The 25,452-nt window shown below is 40.4% G+C and overlaps 1 protein-coding gene across 1 annotated transcript; it reads right to left on the reverse strand.

Moving 5' to 3' along the window:
• Positions 1–20,756: 20,756 nt before the first annotated feature.
• On the reverse strand, positions 20,757–25,049 carry LOC121294181 (actin, cytoplasmic 2). Its single transcript, XM_041217804.1, has 6 exons — positions 24,942–25,049; positions 23,243–23,370; positions 22,804–23,043; positions 21,964–22,402; positions 21,610–21,791; positions 20,757–21,451 (listed from the first exon to the last, which is right to left on the reverse strand). The coding sequence occupies exons 2-6, from the start codon at positions 23,363–23,365 to the stop codon at positions 21,308–21,310; spliced, it is 1,128 nt and encodes a 375-aa protein (XP_041073738.1). The 5' UTR covers positions 23,366–23,370; positions 24,942–25,049; the 3' UTR covers positions 20,757–21,307.
• Positions 25,050–25,452: the final 403 nt, after the last annotated feature.

Consider the following 25,452-nt stretch of genomic DNA (forward strand, 5'->3'; position numbering starts at 1 on the left):
CTTTTGAATGTTGAGTGTTTTTTCTCTTTATTTAAATGTGTGTGAACAGGTTTTTAAATCAATGTTCTATTATTATTATTATTATTATTATTATTATTATTATTATTATTATTATTTGTTGTTCGTTGTTACTGAGGTAATTCTGGATGGAGAAACACAGCTAAGCTCACCACAGGCTCATTAGAGTTATGAAACAACACTGTAGAAGGGTAAAAAGAACACATTATTGATACAAAAAAACAGATACTGAACATTACAGAGAAAGCCCTCTGCTAATAAAAACAAGTGACCTCTTGATAGCAAAGCCAAATGACAGTCAAGTTTTTAGTTTTTCCACTTCCAGTGTTTTAAGCAATCGCTGAGAAACGTTGTTCAATCAATTATATGAAACAAACTCTGAAAGCGACCGAGTTCTTTTGGAGCATTTATATATGCTTCCAAAACGAACCGAACTGCACTCAGTTTGAAAAAAGTCAGCCCAAACAGACCAAGTGTGAATGCACCCTGTGAAATGCTCTCAGGAAACCACCTAATACAGTAGAAGACTGACTTGGAGGTATACATAACAAATCCTCCACTATCTGTCAGATGATTGAGGCGGAAAAACTACATTGCAAGGACTTGTTTTCCCAGGAAGATTAGCTGATCGATTGCTGTAGTTTTGAATTTTATTTTGGGTATATAGACTATATCAGTAAAAACCAAAATCAAAATCAGACTTCATCAGTTCTCTGCTCACGCTATAGAAGTTCTTAGTTAGCTGGAACATTAGAACTGGTGTCAGGTATGGTATTAACTATTCTGCTTTCCTGCACTATACAATCTGATTCACACCGGTTAAACCGCACCCTCCTATAAAAGTAAGAGAGTCTGTTTGACACCAGCTTATGGAAAAGTGCTATAATGTGTTTTCTGACATTATTACAGACTATAGCGGCTTCATTATAACACACGCTCCTAGAGACAGTGTTAAATGTGGCTGGAACGTATATAATACTATCTCGACACTTCTGGCTTCAATTAAACCCAGCTCCCGACTCCACAGCTCTTATCTCAACCCATTGCAGTCAGCATAAAAGGACGACAGTGTCAATTTTATATCAGAAATGTTTTCTCCTCTCCTGTCAATTGCCAGGGTGAAGCAGCAGCCCTATATTGCCCCTGGTGCTCCCTGAAGGAAGAAGGCTATTGGGAAGTAATCAATACCAGTATATAGCATTGATGCACTGCTATTTCCCAAACCACCAGGCTTCATTAAAACAACGGGGTGAGGGCTAAAGAACTGAGCAAAACCAGCGACGGTGACAATAAAAACCAGCTTTTGAATCTTTTGTATTGGTGGACAACACTAGATTTAATGAAACGCTGGAGAAACAGTAATTAAAATGGTTCCTATCAAATGGATTGGTTTAGGCAATGCTGCCACGTTCTCTAGCTGGTACAGGCAATCTGTGTTAGTTACTGGGTTATATCCACTTATATTATTGAGCATTCAAGACTGGACATCCTTCAGTGAAAGCTGCATCTGTCTGTGGGACTGAATAGCCCATTGATTGACACGTGTTAATAAACAGGCTTGATCTCCTTGTTTGCCCTTTTATCGTATGCTTTGCTGCTGCACCATCTAGCAGGTTCGTGGTCAAAACAGAGCTGCTGAGACTTGCGTCTCATGGTATGTCACGTCTGCATCTTCCAAAGTCTCGTGCATTTTTTATGTTCGGTGCTTCGACGGTATAGTGTTTTTTAAAAAGGACTGGTTGCAAATGGAAAGGCCTCACTTTTGACTGAATATATTTTTTTTAATTTACTGTGGGCCTGCTACTTTAGACCAGGGGTGTCCCTCCTGGATTTTGTTCTGACTGCACACTACATTAAGTCCAATTAAGCAATTTAGGGGACATTGTCCATTCAGGACCAGGATTGGGCACCCTTGCTTTAGACAGACCTGTCCCCGCTGCTTCAGACACGGAAATCCATTCAGTTCAGGAGGTCAGTCTCCACGGCACACAGCAGACCAGGCACCCTTTCCACTAGTACATGCTGATGGGCTCTTGCTAAGAGTGCATTTAAAACTGCACTCTTCCTTCCTTGCTTCAAGGGCAACCTCTATGCTCTATTTGCAGGGTTCTGGGAAACATAACTCACAATCCAACAACTATTATCTTACAAGAGGCAGGTGAAAAATAAGGGCCGTGTTTTTGAGGTTCCTATGGCAACAGCAGCCTGGTGCGTGTCATGCCTGATTGCAGTAACTGTAGTTTTTTTTAAAGCCACCCTTGCTGGAGGGAAAGGCAACATCCAACAGAATGGAAATAGCATACCTTATGAAATATAGTAATGATAAGCCTGCACAGCTTTTTTTAATGTCCTTAAACTTAATGCTGGTAATAACCTTCTTATAACTTAGGAGTTTCTACGTGACTAAGGTAAAATACAAAGAAAACCAATTTCAAGAAAATACTTTTTAAAAGCAAGAAAAAAAGTTAAATAAATTGCTATTTTAGTTCATTACTTGAATACATAAGTGCACTCGTTTTACTGAACCAGGCATTCCAAACACTCATGTTAAAACATGTGAGTGTATTTGGTGGAGATATCGCATAGAATACATAGTTGTTTTTGTTTTGGAGCACTTTTTCATTTTGAGATTTATTGCAGGTCAACCAAAGACAAGAACGCAGGTCTCAGCTGTGCATTCAGAGCACTTCCTTACTCCAGAGCCTCCCGCCTCTCTAGGGTAACCAGGGGTCAGCTCACATTGAAACGAAGGCTGCTTATATTCACAGAAATCTGATCGAGGTCCAGCTAATCTGCAGAACAATGTAAGCGGCAGGCTGCCAGGGCAAAGCATTGGGAGGCTGGTTTCATTTTTTTTTCTATAAATATCAATCATAAGTTCAGGTGGCAATGAAACAGTTAAATACATAACCATCACTTGAGTTAGTAAGATTGGTCATTGCAGGCAGCACAGGTTTAAGCTGGGACCTTCTGCACACACTCCATGCTGTACTGTAGCTGACCTGTGTTTGGAAGCCGACAACACATTACAATGCTGATGGTTACAGAAGGACCCTGTCAGCATTTATCTATTCATGTCTAACTGTAAGCCTCCAGGTTCACCAAGACAGTTTTCATTTGTATTTTATTTTTTCTCACAGCATTCAGTTGCCTTTTACCTATCTCTGAAATGTGGGACTACAAGCGTCAGACTTTACTGTGATAAGTACAAAATCTTGAAGGTTTCCATACAGTCTCATTGAACCTGAAAAGTCATGCTGTTACCCTATCTAAGCTCTCTCTCTCTCTCTTGCTCTCTTGCTTATAGAAAGTCTACACCCCCTTTCAAAATTTAAACCTTTTGTTGCCTTTATCTACACATCCTACCCCACAACTTCCAAGTAAAAAATATTCTACAAATTTGTAGAAAATGTATTACAAATAAAAACTGAAATAGCTTGGTGTCCACCCCCCCACCCCTTGTAATAGCAATCCTAAATTAGCTCAGGTGTAACCAATCGCCTTCAAAATCACTCACCAAGTTAAGTGGCCTCCACCTGTGTTAAATTGTAGTGATTCACAAGATTTCAGGATAAATTCAGCAGTTCCTGTAGGTTCCCTCTGCCTCATGAGCACCAAGACGCTTTCAAAATAACTGGGAAAAAGTTTTTGAAAGGCACAGATCAGGGGATGGGTATAAAAAAATATCAAAGGCCTTGAATATCCCTTGGAGCAAGGTCAAGACGGTTATTAAGAAGTGGAGGGTATATGGCACCACCAAGACCCTGCCTAGATCAGACCGTCCCTTCAAACTGGATGACCGAGCAAGAAGGACACTGATCAGAGAGGCTACCAAGAGGCCAATGCCAACTTTGCAAGAGCTACAGGCTTTTATGACCAAGACTGGTCAAAGTGTGCATGTGACAACAATATCCCAAGCACTCCACAAATCTGTCCTGCATGGTACGGTGGCAAGAAGGAAGCCATTACTCAAGAAAGCCCACCTTCAACCCCATTTGAAGTATGCAAAAAAACACTCAGGAGATTCTGTAGCCATGTGGATAAAAGGTTTGTGGCCTGACAAAACTAAAATGGAACTTTTTGGCCTAAATGCAAAGCGTTATGTTTGGCGCAACCCCAACACATCCTATCACCCAAAGAACACCATCTCTACTGTGAAGCATGGTAGTGGCAGCGTCATGTTCTGGGGATGTTTCTCATCAGCAGGGACTGGGGCATTTGTCAGGCTAGAAGGGAAAATGAATGGAGCAAAGTACAGAGAAGTCCTTGAGGAAAACCTGCTGCCCTCTGCAAGAAAGCTGAAACTGGGACAGCCAAAGCACAAAGCCCAAAGCCCAAAGCACACAGCCAAAGCTACACTGGAGTGGCTAAGGAACAAAAAAGTAAATGTCCTTGAGTGGCCCAGTCAGAGCCCCGACCTAAATTCAATCGAAAATTTGTGGCATGACTTGAAGATTGCTGTCCATCAATGCTCCTCAAGGAACTTGACAGATCTTGAACAGTTTTGGAAAGAAAAATGGTCAAATATTGCCAAATCTAGGTGTGCAAAGAGACCTATCCCAACAGACTCACAGCTGTAATTGCTGCGAAAGGTGCTTCCACCAAGTATTAACTCAGGGGGTGGAGACTTATCCAATTCTGATCTTTTTTTGTAGTTTTACTATATATTTTTTTTCTAAATAAAAACTTTTTTCCCCTTAACAGTGTGTAGATAAGTGGAAAAAAATCCTCATTTAAATGCATGAAACTCTGAGGCACTGACACAACAAAATGTGAAAAAGGGGGTGTAGACTTTCTACAGGCCCTGTATATGTGTAGATGAACTCAAATATTATGTAGTAAGGTTCGTCAGCAGGGTCTCATTCATTTTATGAATGCTCCCTTCAAACTTCATTAGATTTAAGATCACTAGAAGAGCAATGTTGACCTTCTTGAGCTTAAGAGAAATTCACATTTTTATGTATCTAATTTTCAATTATAAGCTGAAAAGCTTCCTGCTGAGTGAGGTAAACAGGTTTTGTTTTTGTTGTAATCCAGTATAAACAAGTTCTCAATAAGATGCCACTTCACTGTAAGGACTGTGATGCACTCTGCCTCCTCATTAGTTCTGAGCACAGGGTGTAATTTAAACAGTTTAAAAGCATTCCTCTAGGATTGCTAGGCTACTGAAAGATGCTTTAAAATTAAATCCAATATTCCGCATAGCATGAAGTGCACACACACGGATAAAAATAGTCTTCTTGGAAACATGTTGCCAGGGTATTTTCAAATGAAGTACTGAGCCATCAAAAAATTAAAAAAATAAAAAATAAATAAACACAACAAACATTCCTTTTTGAAAGATTTTCTTTCAGGGTGAGGAGGTAATCCACTATTCCTCTTTTGTTGTTTTTTTAGTTACTTTCATTAAACATCAGTGCGATTACACGTATATTTTTTGTTTGGGCAATCTGATTCTATTGAGCATGTGTGTCCAGTTCGATAATAGCTTCCATACTTCAGCACGTGCTTTTCTGAAAGCTATATAACCATTAAATCTGGTTACCATGGAAGTGTAGGTTTGAAATCGTCCAGACCTGAGCTCCTCTTTAGAACTATTTATATAAGAGAACTGTTTTGAACCAAGTGGATTTTCATCCATTCAGTCCTTCACCCTGAGCTGAACCATGCCAGTGTAACCACTAGAAAACAATCATGACCACAGAAAATGTCCCATAACCCTAAAACACACAAATATCCAAATCAACATTCAAAGCTGACAAAGTCTCGTTTTTTTGTCTAGGCCACTTTAACTTCACATGAGTTTTATAGGAGCAATTAACTGGCAGGGCTTGTAGCATTTTCAAACAAGTTGAAACACAATGTGTAGTCTCCTGCTGCAGAAGGCCACTGACAGCTATCCTGCTCCCCCACCCCCGACATCAATTTTAATATCAGAGAATATCAGTAAAAAGGGACTAGAAGAACACATTTTCATGGTATTAGGCACAACTCCAGCAGGAATTAGATTATTGAAAGACAGGTATTATATAGGTATAATATTATACAGATGCTGGTCAAAAAACAGGCCGAGTAAGAAAACACTTAATGGCCACAGCTCCATACTAAGCAATAATTAGCATCAATTTAATACATTTTATTTCAGGTTTTACACCCTTCAAAAGAGTTTGATTAACATTCTTACTCTACTCTGGTCCTTCGAGTTCCGTTTCATTAGTAGATCCTGAATTATGGCTATCACTGTTGTTTGACATGCCTAACCACGAATAAAAACAGAGTGTCAGTTTGTCTGCATTCTTAATCATGGAACAGATATTGAAATGGGAGAAAAAAAGAGACTGATGGTGCCTTTGGCAGGGTGCTGGAGAGAGGGCCTCCTGTGTTGTTTTATAAGCAGCACGTCGGACTGAGGATGGCTGTTGAATTACACTTTAATCTCAATAGAAGGTGGACCATGAAGGATAGGGTTGAAGTGCTGCTGCAGCTCCAGGGGCATCACAATGCTTAACTATATTAAGAACTTCGCCAAAGATACTGCAGGCCTACAGCAATACTAAAAGTGAAGGTAAACAAACTTTTTTCACTGATAAACTGTTCTGAGTTTCTTGAAGATGTTATGGTTGTATATTTCAAGTTACAAACACACTTCCCCCATTCACCACTTGATTAAAAGTTTCAATTCAGCTACATGGTTTAGCAGCACAGAAAACTTCAAAAAAGAAGAACTCTGGGCTTTTATTAGATGGCTATTATTTGCAAAAATGAATCCCGCACCCCACCCCTGTTGAGCCCATGCCAGACATTAAAGCAAAAACAAGGTGGCCTACCTAGTGGTTCATAGTAACGGAATGTTGAAAACACGCTGGCAAGATAGCGCCCTATAAACAGTGATCAATCACAACTGGGCAAGCTCACTCTCCCCAGACTGACAGGGGTGACGGGTCTGGATTGTTTTCAGTGATCTTTTCCGGGAAGGTGAGTAAGCCTACGCATAGCTTTTATATCCTGTTGAGGTTTTCTTTCTGTTCTTTTCTCCTCCACCACAAAAAGCTGCACAATAAATGTTTGGGAAAAGCCACATTACAGGGAAACCGCAAGCATCCCTTTTCTCGTAGGAGTAAGGTACAATACCACAGCGTAAGGTTTAAAGCATGGTTATTACAGAATACACTAATACAGCTAAGCTACTTTAAGGCACAACATTTGGCATGGTGTGGTTAATAAAACAACTAAAACCCCAAACTTTGATTTTAAAGCATTAGTTTGGCAAACGAGTTTTCAGCACAACATCTGCACATTTACATACAAAACAAAACATATCCTAAATTTGGGGAACTTTTTAAAATTGTAATTACCATGTTCTAACCCATGTGAAAATAATCTGCATTGCCTCCTATCAGTTCCAAGGGCATTTCAAATAAAAGGCTCGACTTATACAGACCAATCAAAACAAGTATTTTTTTTCCTCCATTCTATTAAAGTTACTAGGTTGAAGTCTGGGTCACAGATGACGTTTTAGTGGCATTGGCCTCCTGTAGTGTTTTAGCACACCCAGAATAGCAGAGCTGGGAGAAGACCTAACAAAAAGCATAGATACAGTTCATTAAAGTTGCCTAGCAGGTACCGAAAAAACGTGGACAAACACGGTTCATTACACACTGTACTATAGCACAATGCAAACTACTAGAAGCAGTTTTTCATATGGAAAATTACAAAAAATCCCTTCAGGACAAGAGCCCGGTACATCATAAGACCCCCTTTTTAATTGTGATTATCTGGGGAAACTGATTTTATTTACAGAAGCCAGCTAGTGTTTTTTGCAGTGGTTAAGTGAAATATTTAAGAGGCAGAGGCAAAGAGGCAGCTATTCTATTTCATTCTGTGTTTACTGTAGATATGTGTTGTATAAAGTGGTCTTTAAAATGGAGTGATTAACCCAGGATAACACAGCTGAGACCCTGCACATGGTTAGCTGTAGCTTCATAAAAGGGCCTAGATTGACAGTGTGCAGAACTGAGGCACAATGAGGTAGTGTGACTTTCCTCAGTCTCACTTTTCAGCTCTGTTTACAATGTCACACTGAGTGCAGCAATATTTGCAATTGAATTCTTGATAAGGAGTGTAACCTTTACGCTTCCTAGCTCTCCTCGATGATTGTAAATGTGTATTGCATGCAGGCGAAGGGGAGCTGCATTGTGGAAAAAATAGAGTGACTTAAGTCCATTGTCAGATGGTGCACTGCTTCTTCCCAAGAAGCACCGTACTGCACTGCAAACCGAATTACTATTGATCAATACAAAATTAGCAATCAGTAACATTCACACCACCAATGGCATACTGCATACACTTTGCCTTTGTATTCACTTTCACATTCACTGCGGGAGAGTCAGACGACAGCGGTGACAGCAGTGCTGGTTGAAATGTAATCAAACAGTAATAGTCCCCCACTTTGTGGCTCTGACAGGCAGTGCACATTTCACATCATCATAAGAGCGCTGTTGAGACAGCAAGATATGCATCAGTTGCCAACACGCGTGAAAGTGGGGTCATTTTAAAGTGTGATTCAGATCCAAAAGAAAACAATCTGAAAACGGAGACGAATTTACAGGCAGCGGGAGCGCCCCTCTCTAATGTAATGAGGGCCTTGTGGAAAAGAGATCATGAAAAATAAACTGTCAACGGGGAGAAGAAAAAAATAAGTTCTGATTGTGAAAAGTTCTGATTGGATGCTGTCCTTGAAGTCGGTCTGCAATGCCAGTGTCAGTGCCAGTGCTGCCCCAGAAGAGCCGCTGCTGTCGTTGTCCGCTGCCTCTACCACCACAGATGGGGCATGTCCTCTGCCGCGTGGCTGTTCAACAGAGTGTTCTCCTCCAGGTGAACCAGAGGGACGTCTCTAATGACGTTCCACAGCCCTTCATGCAGCAAGGGGCAGACGATCCTGCTCAACGTGAAAACTAAGCCAAAAAACTTTTCTAATTTGCAACTGTTTTCAAAGGAGTTTGCTTTCACTGCCAGTAAGCGCATGTGTGTGTACTAAACAGGTACACAAGATTCATTTTTATATACAAAATGTATTCCGCCCTTTGATCACTGCCTTAAATCTACAGCAGGCTGGATCCAGTTTTCGTAAGCACATTCATTTTACTGTAGTTATTATTTTGAGTGCCTTTAAATTTTGCTGATAATGGTGAGGCGACCTAAAAGCAGGTGCAGTTCCGATCCCTCTGTCAATTTACCAAGCAAACATGAAAAGCTTAAATGTAATTATAAAGTGACTTTGAAGATTGTCAAAACTAATGCATTTTGCTGTTTACCATTATAAACACTGCAGTCTTTGCTAGTGTATTTTTTTTCTTATATAGCTAATATTTGATTTGCTGTAGTTAAACTATATATGTATGCATGCACCAAATTATCAACAATCTTTATAAATGCATTGTTTGCACTGTGCATTTATGATGATTTTCACCAGGCAAGCACAAGCCACCATTAGCCCTGATACAAATTCATACAAATGCATTTGAATCACCAGGGAAACGTATCCCCACAGGGGATAATAAATCCAAGACAAAAAAAAAAAAGTTCCATTAGCAAAACTCTTGCTTGTACCTTATTTGAAAAAAAAAAATTGCTCATAGTGTTTTTTAAGGAGAGCTTAATTTAATGGAAATGAACACAAATATCAAGTTAATCTATCTTTGAGCCATTTGACAACAGAAAAGTCTGGAAAAATGTAACTAAATCATCCATCTATTGCGAGTCCCACTTTTTTTTAACTAATAAAAATGCATCTGAAGTTTCTGGCAAGCTTGATGAGCTCTCTGAAAAGTACTCTGGGGATTTGAAACTTCACTTGTATGCTGGCTGTGGTTTAAGCCACTGACTCCAGATGACATGCGTGTACTGATGGTCTGTTTGCAAGACTTATTAAAGATAACAATTTGCTTTCTGGTTTTCAATCAAACCCTGTCTTGATTTTATGGTAATCCAACCAAATGTCACCTTAACCTCACTAGGTAACGTTCGACGAGTGAAAACAAATTAGTCCCAAAAACAAAACAAAGAAGAGACAGCACTCAATTTCAAGCTGTGACTGACAAGGGAGTTTCAGAGAAATTATTAACAAATATTGTGAGGAGATTTTTTCAGTCTGCTTCTCACACTATACTTCCTTGTACTAAGGTGAGTTTTCTTAAGGCCCCTCTCTTCCCTATATTTGAATCCAGGTTATGGAAGAAGACTGTTAGCTATAGCACTTTCAACAGCAAGGCCTCCCGTCTCTGGTCTTCTGGTTGTCATTCCAACTGAGCTCTTGATTACTTAACTAAACCCTTAATTGATCTGCTTAAATAGACCTTTTTACCTGCTCTCAGCTGCACGTTTAGTTAGCTATAACATTTTATAAGTAACTTGAGATCTGCAACTTTTTAGGAGCTGAGAGCAGTTAAAAAGGTCTAATTAAGCAAACTATTAGTTCAAATGAGGGTCTAGTTAAGAAACTGAGAGCTCAGTTTGAATGAAAACCAAAAGACATAGGGGGTCTCCAGGAGCAGGTCTGAGAACCACTGCTCTACAGTATGATAGTCAGATCAGTACCAACAATTAGCTGTTTTGTTTTTACTGCATCTCACAATTAACATACAGAACCATGATTTGTAATACAAATAACCTGATATCTAAAGCAAGCTAAACATTCCAAGCACATCACAGTGTTTCCGGCACAGTTATTGTAGTATTGTTTTTATTTTAGAAGAGCTAATAGTTCTCTACAACAGAAATGCAGCATTTCAATTGCCCTGTATGCATAAGGGGATGCTAGATTAAGTGTATATTTGAGAAGCTGATTAATGGAAATCATGTATTTTATTTTTCACACATTTCTGTAACATCCTCCATTTAAATAGCCAAGAAAATGCAGGAAAAAAAAAACATTTGATAATCAGGTCTTTGATAGAAGCAGACTGCAGAAGAATGGGTCATTTTCATACATCATTTCGTTTGGCATATTGGATGGCGAAAAAATCTGCAACACATGGATGGTTAGTTTAGGGGGCACTGTGCAGTAAAACACACACCACCATATGAACTGATAGCATGACAGGCGCATACTGATTTATCATGGGGTACGGGCCATTAGTTAGGAGCAAGCAGAAAACACCATTCAGTCTGCCACGGACAACCAAAGGATATAATAGAGGATTAGTCAGAAAAGCCATTCGTGTGTTGCCAAGATAGGTAACCTTGCTCTCTGGACTTCAAAAAGGATGCAAGACTGTCCAGCCTCATCTTGCTGTGTCTTTTTTTTTTTTTTTTTTTAATATTCCCCTTCACAATGTGTTGTTAAGGATATGCCACGGCATTTGCTGCAGCGTTCTGCTTCAGTACGCCCATCTCTCCCCATGTTGTTGATGAGTTAATTAGCTGTGACGCTCTAGCAGAACAAAGAAGGGATTATTTGCCTGATGGCTCTTGTCTTGTCATCTCCTGCATAGCTGACAGACAGCAAGAGAGGGACTGAAGGGAAAAAAAATTGGAAAAGCAAGAAAGAGAAACAATATGCAGAGTGAAAGGGTGGTTGTGTGCAGAGGGAACTGTCCGGGGAAAAAAACCTTTTGCTTTCCAAGCCCACTAATAAATACAATCTGTGTGTACTATTATTGGAGTTCTTTCAGAACAATAAGTTATAATTAAGTGTGCAAATCCTGGAATGCTTTGCGGTTTCGAATAATTCAGCTTCATTGTAAATATTAACCTTCAAAATTCACTTTTGGAGGAACCGCAAAGTCACGCAAGGCAGCAGTCCAGATAAAATGCGTACCTGCCGTTTTTATGCATTAAAGAATCTGAAATATGCACTAAATTTCAATTTTGCTGCACAGGTTGCCTGCCTCCCCTCCCACCTCCCCTAAAACTTCATCTCCCAGAATACACACACTACTGGGAAACTGTACACAAGAGAAACCAACCCAAAAAACATGATCCAATCTCTGACTAGCCCTGTTGCCTTCGCAGCCATTAACAGCAAGAATAAGAAAGAATTGAAGTTACACAAGTGAAGCGTAACCACCCCAGTCCAGCTACAAATCCAACTGGAACCATCGTCAGAGGCAATATAGTGAAGTTTTAACATGTACACTGAGTTTAAGAATTTAATATTAAAATGTTATTTATGTTTCTGTGCTTGTCTTCATACATATAATCAGTTTCTGTGCTTATCTTCAAAGTCGTATTGGGTGTGGTCAATAAAGTGAACAAGAATAGCTGTTTTCTCTGACTTTATTTTAATACTAAGTCTGTGTACAGTAGATCAAAGTAGCACTGCAGTTAAAATGGAAGGCTCTTTTTAAATGCCTACCCCATTACCATTAAAGACTGTACAGTATTACCAAGATTACTCATGACTTCAAGGTCTTTTACCCACTGAAAATACATTTTACCCTCTCAGTGTTAAATTTAGAAGATAAGTTACTCCCAGACCCCAAACCTTATCTGGGGCGCTGCATGCTCATGTTGGGTGTGTTTAACAAGCTAATTCGAAATCATCACCAGAAATATTTTCAGGTTTACTTGACTTGAGTTTTTCAGGACTTTTCCATCACTTAGACCAGGGTTTCTCAAACTTGGTCCTGGGGACCCCTGTGTCTTCTGGTCTTTCATTCCAACTGAGCTCTCAATTACTGAACTAGACCCTTAATTAAACTAATAATTTGCTTAATTAGACCTTTTTACTTGTTTTCAGCTCTTACAGTCTCAGATTTCAAGTTAGCTATAACATTTTATAAGTAACTTGAACTCTGCAACTGTTTAAGAGCTGAAAACAATTTAAAAGATCTAATTAAGCAAACAATCAGTTCAATTAAGGGTCTAGTTCAGTAATTGAGAACTCGGTTGAAATGAAAACCAGCAGACACAGGGGGTGCCCAGGACCGGATTTGAGAACCCCTGACTTAGACAAAGCAGAGGATCTAAAGAGTTCTACAAAATGGAACAAGATGGGCAGAAGGAGCTTCCACACTGGGCCTTCCAGCTCAGCAGCTTCACCCCTACACCACACTCCTCGTATGCCTGTGCTCACTGTCTTACAAACAGAAAAAAACATTTGGCCATGGCTGTAAATGTAACCCCACCTTTATATAAAAAATTAATACAAACTTACAGATAGAGAGAGCGTGTCTGTCAGCTCCCTACCAACAAGGCGTAATAAGCAAGTGTATTTAGGGTTTTCTCATGTCTGAACCTGCGCATCTGCTTTCAACCCAGCGATTTCTCCAGGCCGTCTCAAACAAAAGCAAACATGCACTGTGCGAAAGGCAAGCTATAAACAAAGCTACTGCAATTGCCAAGATAAATTGCAAAACGTTACTGGGATCAAGATCACCAGCGCTTTGAGGTGTTTAACACCACCATCTTCAACGCAGGACTTGAAGACCCCATTCCCACTGCAACAGGTCTGCAAAGCGGTTCTGACACCAGGGACTCTCAAGGGCACAACACCTAATACTAGTTTAGTTTATTCACTTTGCACAGGTGCAGGACACTGCAACATGTGACTCTGAAGCTTCATAAGCAGAATGTTTGTATAAAAGACATTCTGCATAGACCAGTAATAGTCGCTAATATCCAGCTCTCAGTTAAAAGCTTACCTTTTATAAATATGAATTCATTAATCCACTGTACAAAGCCTGTTAATTAAGACGGGCCAATAGAGAGCAGTTGATCCTCACGCCAAGATAAAGTAACTAATGACAACGGCTAATGCAGAAGAACACGCAACACTGAATAACCTGTTAGTCAAGATGAATTCTGTGTTCCCTCTCTGAATAGGAGCAGTATAGCTGCCATGTTAAACATTCAAAGCTTGGGTTAAATACGTAAGTGAATCCTACAGTATCTAAAGACAATAGTCCCTTCACTGCATCCCAATGCCTCACATATTCATGCCCAGTAAGGAGCTGTATTAGATGGGCAAGGGTACCACATTCCTCCTTGAAAGTCACTTTACCTTATATGTGTTCCTGAAGGGTTAATACAGCTTTCCCTCTTTCTACATTCATCTTCCTGATCCGTTTAGAGATGGGAGAAGCATTCGGGGCACTTCACGAAGATACTTGCTGTAAAGTGTGAGATTGCTTAGAGACCACCTGAACTCATTTTCAGTCTGGCCCTGAACATCCCTGCAGAACAACAGACTTTGTCATCATAGGCTTGGCGCTGAATATGGAAAAAAAAAACCTTTTATTTTAGTGGATTTGCTGCGTTTCTATATAATCCTATTTCAAAACATGTACATCTGGCTTTATCTATTTATTTCCAGCACAGCAAATACAAAGCTATAGGCACTGAAACCTAGAAACAAGGCAACACGTGGAGCAGGCTGGAGAGATATTTTTTCCTCTGTAAAGGAGAGCTTTAGCATGCTCTTCCATAGTCCATAACCCCAATCTTTGCTTAAAGAAATCTCCCCAGGGGGCTTAAAAGGTTAGCACAGATTGAATGCATTTTAATGAATAAAATACATGAAGTACTGCAGTTAATGAACTAAACATTAGACTGATTAATTCCATGCAGATACTCCTGCTTTGGAAAACATGAAACCCAACTTCAGCTGCAAAAAAAAAAAAATAGGCTACATTTATTTTTACATTTTGCACAGCACAGAACAGTCCTCTAATATATTTCTATATTATCGTTTGCAAAACGAAAGCTAGAGTAATACAAAATTACCCTCCACAATACCTGCTAATAGAATGGGGTGGCATTCTATTCACACAGCATCAGAAAAGATAAAATTCTAAGAACACAGATCCCTCCCCAGCTTGTTTTTGCTGGGCCATGCCTTGAATGAAGAGCTGAGCTTATGCAATTCCCAGATGATGGAATTATCTATTTTTCCAGCTTAGTTTAACTAATTTCCACACCGCTGCATCCCTTTGGGTAGTTCAGTAATTTCACTGTTTGGCTCTGCTGGGCTTTTTGTTAACGTTGTTGTTGTTTTTTATTTTTTATTTAATAAAGCAGCCTGAGGCAAATACAAAAAAAAAGAAATCTACTTGCATGTAAAATCCTGCTATCTTGCAGGAGCCCTATCCTTGACTCCCTCCCGATCCTATGTCATTATGCTTTGCCGGCATGCATTGATGTATGTGATGCAAACCTAAATCACATGCAGTTGGGGCGACAATCTGTTGTTCTCAAATTCAAGGCATAAAAATTCACAAAGGCACTGTTTACAAAGCCTTGCAATGCGTAGAACCCATTATTAGCGCGCAGTGTTTGAAGTACCTACTGTCGTCCTGTCTTTCTAGTTTTCTTTCTCTACAGAGCCTATTTTATGTCTGAACTTAACTTTGTTATAAACAAATCCTGGCAGGCATCTAGCGTTAATTGGTCTTTAGCCAGGCTGGTTACCATAGGCAAATCTATTTTGAACTTCTTATCCCCAGCCCCTGATTAACTCAAACAGGCTACTTGCAGTAGCTCTACAACATTGCATTACAACAGCTCCATCTGGTGATCAAAGACTGAAAAACACTTACATTTAGGATATGGAATTTTGACATGTCTGAAATACTAGGCCGATTTTCTCCCAATAATGCAACGTACTAGATACTTGTTGACGGGTTTCTGTATTATTATTATTTTTTTTTTTTATCAGAATGAAGAAATTGTAAACCTGATTTTGAACAACTGAAATAATCGTTCATCTACAGCAAAAGCGCCGCAGATAGCAAAGAACGAAATATATAAATATGTTTGTAACCTTGTTAAATACACAAGCAAGGTCTCTGCTTAGCTCAAGCTGTTTTTAGTTTTTTTCTCTTTAATACTGCGTGTTGTATTAATGCATGCTTTTAAATAAATAATAATGTGGCCATGGACACAATAGCTAGCAACACCTGAAGTTTTGTATATAGTAAAGCAAGCTAAAGCCCTATAGACAGGTTTTGTGTTCATGCATACATGTGGTAGCCTGCTTCTTCCAGGGACATTTAGCAGCTGGTTTTCAGTAGCGCTCGCTGTCCCTCAGTGACAGAAGAAGGGCTGCGATATGATCCAGTTTCATAGGAAACCTCAAAGGCTGCTTTAGCTCATTGTTCTCTGAGCCATTCCATAGGTGGGGCTGGATCATGCATTGTGTGCCTTCTGAATACTGCCAAGCACTGAGCCTGGAGATCTGAAACAGACAATAAAGCAGAGTAGGAGTGGAGGGCATGTTGAGTAGGATTCTGAATCCAGGCGGCACTTTCAAGGCCAGGGGATTTAAATGGTTAAAATGCTGAACTAAAACGGAATCCAAAAAGGGGTCCGAGTCAAGAGGACGCCTTACTGCAAAACAGCAGCTCCACCTTGGTAAACGATGGGAATGGTCAATTGTGATGGGGTTTGGAATCAAAACATGATTCTGCACTCCGAATGGATGGTCTAGCTGGCATTGTTGCTGCAGGTTTTTATTTTAGTTTTATTTCCTCCATTCTGTACAATGTGATATACTCCAGACCTAAGCTTCTTTAAAGACATGTCCTATCATATAGTATCAGCGAACACTCACTCTATGATTTTTATTATTATTATTATTATTATTATTATTATTATTATTATTATTATTATATGATCGTTTTATAAAAGTAAAAAGAAGCCCTGGTGAGTTTTTGCGTTCTGCACTGAAATTCTTCTCTCCGTCTAAAGCCTTTCACCTGACATCACTATGATAACACCCTGCCTCTTGAGATCAATGGCAATCAGTTCTGAGGACAAACAATCCCTGCCCTTAAAAAAAAACCTCAATACTGCAGCCTCAGAATGCCAATCAGAAAAGGAGGCTGACAAGCAGTATAATTAAATATTGTTGTAATAGAATGCAAGTTGACAAATCAGCCTTCACCCATCTAACCACGCTAGAATCAGCCGTCTGGTGCCTCAAGTGAGGAGGCAAGATGGGAAATCATGTTCAAAGCCTCATGAAAACTACATCTCGGTTGGGTTTTTCTTTTCACACTAATTTACCTCAAAGAAAATCTAGGGGTAGGAATCTGGTACAGGAAACTTACCATGGGCCACTCACTTTTATCTACACAGAAAGTAATTCTTTGTGCCACTCTGGGGTGATGCTGGAATGAAATTTGTGCAGCACTGCCTCCCATCTCCTCTTCACCGTGCAAACTCAAAATGATCAATACAGCTGCACTGGCTTTCCAGATAGGCTTGTATTGTATTGTCTTATTTTTACAGGAGACCCGTGTTTTCCTATCACCCACTGTACCATTACACAATGGTCTTGCAGGCAGAGCTTTTGTGAATTGCATGCTTTGTTCTTGCTTTGACACTTCTTCCTAGTAATATTCACATGTATGCATTTGCCTATTTACAAGGCTACAGAAACCTCTGATATATACCGTGCAGCTCCTGATCAGATAAGTTTAAAAATAGTACCTCTCCCAACACAATGCCAAGCAGGCATCATTTCACACTAAAAGGTGTTGTTGCTGAGACTCTTAAAGGACACATCCTGACTTCATTAACACCCCCACTGCTTCCTTGTACAACTTATCATTTCTATTGCTTTAATTCGCAGGCACTTTCCCAGGTGCTAGCGGTGGTCTTAGAACGATTAATATCCTACTGCTTCCATCTTCATGTTGCCTTCATAGCCGAGATGTCCAGTAAGCAGACTTGCTGTGCGTTACGCCGTTTCCGTTATTGCATATCAGACAGCGATGCGCACTCTGGAATTTACAGCTACCCTCAGGATTACACTGGATTTATTTCAACTTTTTGGGAAATGAAGAAGTGCCTGCTGCAGGTTTTTGCAAGCTACCAAGCTCTCTCCCTTAACCAGTGACACATAATGCCATCGTGGCAGCTGGCCATGAATGACATCACCGGGTCCGGCTGGAAGGTCCCTTGGCGGAAGGTGATGCAGAGGATCTGAAGGGAGTCGCAGTGCCTGTTAAAACTGCGCTGATGTAAGGCTGCTCAAGTCTGTGGGAAGATTACAGATTACAGGTGTTACCAAGGGCAGTAAAGGATAATTAGCAGGTCAGGAGTGACTGAGTGTGGAAACTTTATCAGGAAGCAGGGGTTGCTCTGTCTGCGTTAACGCAGCTTCACAAGGCAGTGTTAGGAATGGCAAACTGGAAGCAAGCCATACAGCACATTGTCTAGAATGAGATTCTAACGTGGAATCATGTGAGTCATTTGCCTAGACATAAGCCTGAGGAGCACCAATTATTCACAATCTGAGACTGGGGAAACGATGCCCCCTACAGCAACAGCAATGTACAGACATTTTGAAGAAAGGTCTGAGGTCCTTCAGCTGCTTACAGTGCTCCAGTGTTTCAATGAAAGAGGGCGTGTACGTTACTTTTTTAAGCATGCCCAAGTCAGCAAGAGACAGAACCTGCAGCTCCTGGCACTTATGCCAACCTGTACCAGCCCGGCCCCATTGACAATCCCCGGGAGCTGTGCCAGGGTCAGCCTCTGCAAAAGGCTCGTTGCGCGGCATGGAATCGGAGAAGCTCGACCCGATCCTGCTCCCAGAGAGAGGCGCTGTCAAGCAGCACCTTGAAGCTGGAGCCGAGCGCGACTGTTCCGAGCTGTGTCTAGGATTGTGAGTCTGGACGCCTATCCGGGAGCTCTTTATGAACCCCATTTCCTAAAAGAATGGCAGATAAAGACCTATAATAAACAGCTGAAATTAAATTATATTGTTATTTTTCCATTTTAAAAAGCTTCTGCCATCTTAACATGGTAAATGCAGTGCCAACTTTTTTTTGTATTTTTTTTTTTAAGGTGGTAAAAAGAGCTTTAATTAGCAAATTATAGGTATGATTTTTTTTTTTCAGGGTAAAACACACACATACATCACGTTTATATTAATTTGAAACGCAAATGCATGGTTCTTCAACGTGGATTTTGGTGTGGGGATTCAGATACAACTTTTTCTCCACTAGGTGGGGCAATGCTTCACTTTTGTGACTGATTTTTAAATCTCTCCCGCTATATTATGTTAGCCTGCAGCAAAATCCCAGAGTGCACCGTGTTAATGTTTAGAAACGCACTAGCATATGGTTCAAGGTGACCGTAAGATTCAGTGGGAGTCCTCCGATCACACGACCAAGCCATCTTTTTCACCCAGCAACTCGAGAGCAGATGCCAGTGAGCTACCCTCCTCTGGATGACAAAGGCCAGCCCTGCAGGTGTCCGCTCCCATTCAAATCAAAATTACATTGGATTTATACTTCATTAAAAGTGTCTTCTGTTGTATGTACTGTGATCACCCATTGTATCATGACATGGTATTAGTATAATCTAAAAATAGTTAAGTTTCAAGAAAATACTGGTAACTTTGATAACCATGGTCACAGACTGAAGTGTAGCAAAATGAATGGCAGTCTTTTTATACTATATATAGTGAATAACACTGTGCAATGCAATAGAAAAACAACATGAAGGTTTATCAAGCCTTAGGTTAGTGCATTTAGGGTCAAAATGATCATGCAACTCGTCTTACTAAACTTACCATGACACTGCTACCATAGGACTTAAAGTGGGCTCAAGGAAGGATTTACATTAAAATGTGCATTTTCATAGATCAATACAACACTCCCTCCCCAAATACTGTTTCATTTTCACCCAGTGAAACCAGTAATGTTAAGTAGTGATGCATTTTGATAGAAAGGCCAGTCGAGCAACTGAAAGATATTTTAAAAGCTAAAAAAAAAAAACAATGAGGAAATGGATGTGGACACCTGCTTGTTATATCTCTCAGCATTGCAACGCATTCATAATTCAAGCATATAAACTGAGACCCTCCAAAGACAGGGGTGGCTCTGCCACTGAGTGCAACAGCAGTTTTCTCCATCAGCATGTTCCACCACGCATTGATCAGTAATAAATCATGAATAGAAAACACCACCCTAAAAAGCAAAGTTCTTGTTTGCAAAAATACAGCTCTGATGGGTATTAAATGTAAATCATGTCATGTGTGAAATTGTGCTGTACCATTGATGCATTAGAACAAGCTGAATATATATATATACACACACACTTAGAAAAAGAATGCAAAGAAACTATTAAATCACCCCAATAGTTCTCATACACCAATGTATCATCATTATGTTCTAACTGGGAGACTACAAAGGCATTGAAATTGTTAGCTACTATAATTTTCACTTACCAGAATGAAACTAGAGGCAAATATATATAGTACACTTTATTTATTTAACAGTATGTTTCTCTAAAGGGAACCCATACATACTGGAATGAGGGTTTATAAGAATGCATGGGTTGAAGGATAGTTGATTTCATGCAGTCATACAAGACCGTCTCATTATAGTGCATTTAATGCAGAAAATAGCAAGGGGTGCATTAGTAGTTCTTGCTCTGATGGGCCAATGACACCATGGTCACTGGATCTTGGATCCCAAGCATGTCTATAGGTGGCACTATTAGCACACTCAAGAATCCCTTTCATCACCAACTTCAGTACTGAATGATTACAAAATCACCAACCTTTTCATATTTTATGTGTAACAGGAATATTCAGTTTCATTCCAAAAGTCTGTGAAAAAGCTTCCAAGTAATTCAAATAACTCTTCAGATTAACTCAGTATTGAGAAGGTGAACTATGGTAGTTACTCTTTAGTACCACCTGTTGGCTATTTGTGTAGCCAACTTTGAGAGAAGCTTTAAACGTAATTTATTCAGGGAGTGGAAGAGAAGACAAAAGCCACAGTAAGTCTTACACATGTGCACTTTATTTGAATTAGTCAGTGTACAGATAAGCCCCAACACTACTGACACCTCCACGCTATGGCTCATTCACGTATACCCAGGGGATGTAAACCTTTACTTTCTTGTAGAAAGGTAAAGCTTTGTTTTTGCATAACAAATCAAACACAGGACCACAAATTTAAGGCTGAAGTACAAAAAAAAACCAGACATTTCAGTTACATAACTTTACATATAAGCAAGGTTTCTTTAATGTGCTCGCAATTGCTGGGCAGCCTTCATAGAGGCAAATAAGTTTCTGAACAATGCACTTAAACATTTGGAATGACTACAAAAAAAAATAAAAATGTACATTTTCATTTAAGTCCTCTGATGCATTGTAGAACTTCGGGGATGCTCATTTGCCAAAACACATTGCCATCACTTTCACCGTTCCAGTTTTTAAATCCTGAGTCGTCAAGCGCCAAAAATAACAAAAGCCATGCCAATTTGTTGTTTCTGGTTTTTTTTCTTCCCTCTGCGCATTTAAAGGTCGGTGTGTGAAGTTGTAACAGTCCGTTTAGAAGCATTTACGGTGGACGATGGAAGGCCCGGACTCATCATACTCCTGCTTGCTGATCCACATCTGCTGGAAGGTGGACAGAGAGGCCAGGATGGAGCCTCCAATCCAGACAGAGTATTTACGCTCAGGTGGGGCGATAATCTGAAGTCAAAGAAAAAACCCACACATTAGAAATGAAAAAAATTGGGAGTCAATGCCTCACAAAACAGACTACATAATGTAAACTGCTTAGATGCCATAATTAACAAGCAACTTGAATGGGTTGTCTAAAGCATACAATGGCCTTAAGGAAAACCCACCTTGATTTTCATTGTGCTAGGTGCCAGGGCTGTGATTTCTTTCTGCATTCTGTCTGCAATGCCAGGGTACATGGTGGTACCTCCAGACAGTACAGTGTTGGCATACAGGTCCTTACGGATGTCAACGTCACACTTCATGATGGAATTGAAGGTGGTCTCATGGATACCACAGGATTCCATACCTATTGACAAAATAAAAAAATTAGTGACCTGTTCTGCCATTTATCTGGCCTCCAAGCAAGAGCCAATTGCAATGATCAGGTATGTTTGCATCATGCACGTGTATTAGACTTTCAGGAGTTGCAATGCAACACCTGATTAAGTTTTTATTGCTAGAAACAAAAAGTTGCTTACCCAAGAAGGATGGCTGGAACAGGGCCTCTGGGCATCTGAAACGCTCGTTTCCGATGGTGATGACCTGACCGTCAGGCAGCTCGTAGCTCTTCTCCAGGGAGGAAGAGGAAGCAGCAGTGGCCATCTCCTGCTCAAAGTCCAGGGCGACATAGCAGAGCTTCTCCTTGATGTCACGGACAATTTCTCTCTCGGCTGTGGTGGTGAAGCTGTAGCCTCTCTCGGTCAGGATCTTCATGAGGTAGTCAGTCAGGTCACGACCAGCCAAATCCAGACGCAGGATAGCATGGGGCAGGGCATAACCTTCGTAGATGGGCACAGTGTGGGTGACACCATCACCAGAGTCCATCACAATACCAGTGGTACGACCAGAAGCATACAGGGAGAGCACAGCCTGGATGGCAACGTACATGGCTGGGGTGTTGAAGGTTTCAAACATGATCTGTAGGGGGGGTAAAAGTAGTAGAGTTTAAACACAAAAATGACCTTACAGATTATTCTGTAATTTAAGGAATAAACTGTTCGTGCATGCACATTTCAATGTGAACTTCAAGTCAGGTTAGTATCAGAAATCAGTGCAATAGTTGAAATAAATTCATTAAATCAGAAGTGCAGTAAAAGAAAAAGAAACACACAAAGTTCAGCAGAAAGTAGTAAACCTGCAGGAAGATCCAGCAAAAAGAAATTCAGGTGTGGAGACAGAAGGCCTGAAAAATTAGGAAGACAAAATGAATAAAAAAAACCTAACAGGATGAGCAAGAGGAAGCAGAAATGTTTGCAGCCCAGGTAAGAGAACCCAGTGATCCATGGGAGTTGTACAAGCAGACTACAACACAGACTGACCTGGGTCATCTTCTCTCTGTTGGCCTTGGGGTTGAGGGGAGCCTCTGTGAGCAGGACTGGGTGCTCCTCGGGGGCAACACGCAGCTCATTGTAGAAAGTGTGATGCCAGATCTTCTCCATGTCATCCCAGTTGGTGACAATGCCGTGCTCAATGGGGTACTTCAGGGTCAGGATACCTCTCTTGCTCTGGGCCTCATCACCAACATAACTGTCCTTCTGTCCCATGCCCACCATGACACCCTATAAGAGACAGGCAAGAAATTAGGTTCAGCCATCAACTGGGCAAAACATGCAATTCCAATGAATAAATGTTTAAACATGGATGTAGAGGATTTAGTGCACAATCCAAAACTGTCCCAATAGAAAGCTTTGAATACATTCCGTCTTGCAGGTGTTAAGTTCAAGCATTTCAGTGTATGCAGTAGATCAGAACACAAACCTGATGTCTTGGGCGTCCAACAATGGATGGGAAGACAGCTCGGGGAGCATCATCTCCAGCGAAACCGGCTTTGCACATACCGGAACCATTGTCAACAACCAGTGCGGCAATTTCGTCTTCCATGGTGACTGAAATTTAAAAAAAGGGTTATAGGTCAAGCAGTAAAGACAGAGGACTTAAAATGTAATATAATTTTTAAAAAGTGTAGCTATAGGTTAACGTTATTTGCATCTGGAGCATGGGTCCAGCCCATATGAACGAATAAAAAACAGAAGCCAGTGTAACCATAAGTGGCCCACTTCCGCTCCAACTTCCTGATTGCCAAGTCTTGCACATCCGCCTTTGAACCACTAGGTGGGGCACTTGCGCTTAATTCAAATATGGGAGCGATTCGAGACAAAGGAAATCCCGCTTAATTTTCGTATTACCATAAAAGGCAATGGTTTGTGCTGCTTTGCGACTGCCGGTGGCGTGGCATTTAGCCAAACTAGCAAGAACTGAGCGAAAAGGGAACCGATTCCAACACAAGCTGTGACTGGGGCCACTCCCTAACCCCTTGCACTACCCCCCCCAACAATATCTAGACTTGTGCAATGTGCTTACAGTCCAGAAAAATCCTCACGAATCAGCTCCCCCCCAACCAACTAGAATATAATCCTCCATAAACAGCCTTTAAAACCGGGTCCACACAGTTTTAAAATTGGGCAACTCAAGTTAGATTTATGCACAACACTGCGTATAGGTTACAAATCATTAAATATATTTTTTAAAACTTGGTTAGTAACTAGTCATTGTGCAACTCAAGTGGCAATCTTACGCAGTGTGCTAATTTTTTTTTCTTTATAGGGCGCCTGGATTGATTTAATCCATTCTCTTCGTGTGTATTGAGACCAATTTTAATTGCTTCCCCACCAATAATTTAACAGCCGCACGTTTAACTAAAACGGCTTACTGGGAACCACGCCTTCAACGGTACAATGCAGCAATTTTACCGAGAGAAAAAACCGACATTGAGAGACCGGCCATTATTAATGGAAAGCTCAAATTAAAATGTCAAACAAGCATCCGAGCTACTCGACTGCCAACTACGCAAACTTTATTGCGATTTAAAAAGCTAACCACATAAAACATCCCCTCACACAGTGCACTGTATATTACATAACCGAATGTAGCTTGTTTTATGTCTTCACAGCTCAACACGCAGTGAATGTGAAAAGCCGGTTGGGGCCACCGGAAAAATTAGGTCACACCCATACAAAACCAGACACGGCGCCGACTTAAACCAAGATTGCTTTTAAATTCAATCTAAAACTAAAATTAAGACAATGATATTCCGGCGAACGCGAAGTAATACCACTAAAACTGAACAGTTACACAACTATCCGATGGCAATAAAATTACCCACCCACATTATGAAAACGGAACATTTAACCAATTTTTAGTAGAGTTCAATATTAAGTTACAGTCCATGTTTTTTTTTTTTTTATTACTTTTTTTTTTGGTTAACACGAAGAACCCCCCCCCCCACCCCCCACACACGTTTGAAAAGCAACGACTGAAACACACCTTTTACATTCGAATTACCGAAGACATTTTCGCTTATAAATGACTTTTTCTGTCAACACTACACAACCTCTACGAACATTTTTTTTTTTTTTTTAAACCACCGCTCTTATTTAATGCTTTTTTTTTCCCTTACCTTAATTCGGGTGGTTAGTTTCTACCGCTTATGGGAAAGTCTGCTCAGCCTGCGTGTTTTTTTTTCCCGCACTAGCCGCGCGATGGAGGAGCTCAGAGTGACTGGCTGACGGCTATGCGCGCGGTTTTATCCTCCGCAATCCTCAGCAGTCTGCCCTGCTCGAGCCATAAAAGGTAAACTTTCGGAACGGGGCGATCTGATTGGACGCACGTCACACACTCAGTATGTCGCGTGCACATTGCTGCACTGTTTCTTGCAGCTTGCTGTAAAGCGAGAGAGAGGGGAGGGGACGGGACTCGGTTGAATTCAATAAAATTGTACACAGATATTTAAGTTATGATTTTTGGAAACGTGATTTTGTAGCTGTTATATATTGCTTGTGCATTGATTGTTATTTGCATATAACAAACCGATTCGTAATATGATATATTTTAAAATATTGAGGAGGCCATTCGTTTTGGAAGGTTATTTGCATATGTTAACGACACTATTTATGGTTTAATGTATATTA

Source organism: Polyodon spathula, chromosome 18, assembly GCF_017654505.1.
Source record: "Polyodon spathula isolate WHYD16114869_AA chromosome 18, ASM1765450v1, whole genome shotgun sequence".
Classification (NCBI taxonomy): domain Eukaryota; kingdom Metazoa; phylum Chordata; class Actinopteri; order Acipenseriformes; family Polyodontidae; genus Polyodon; species Polyodon spathula.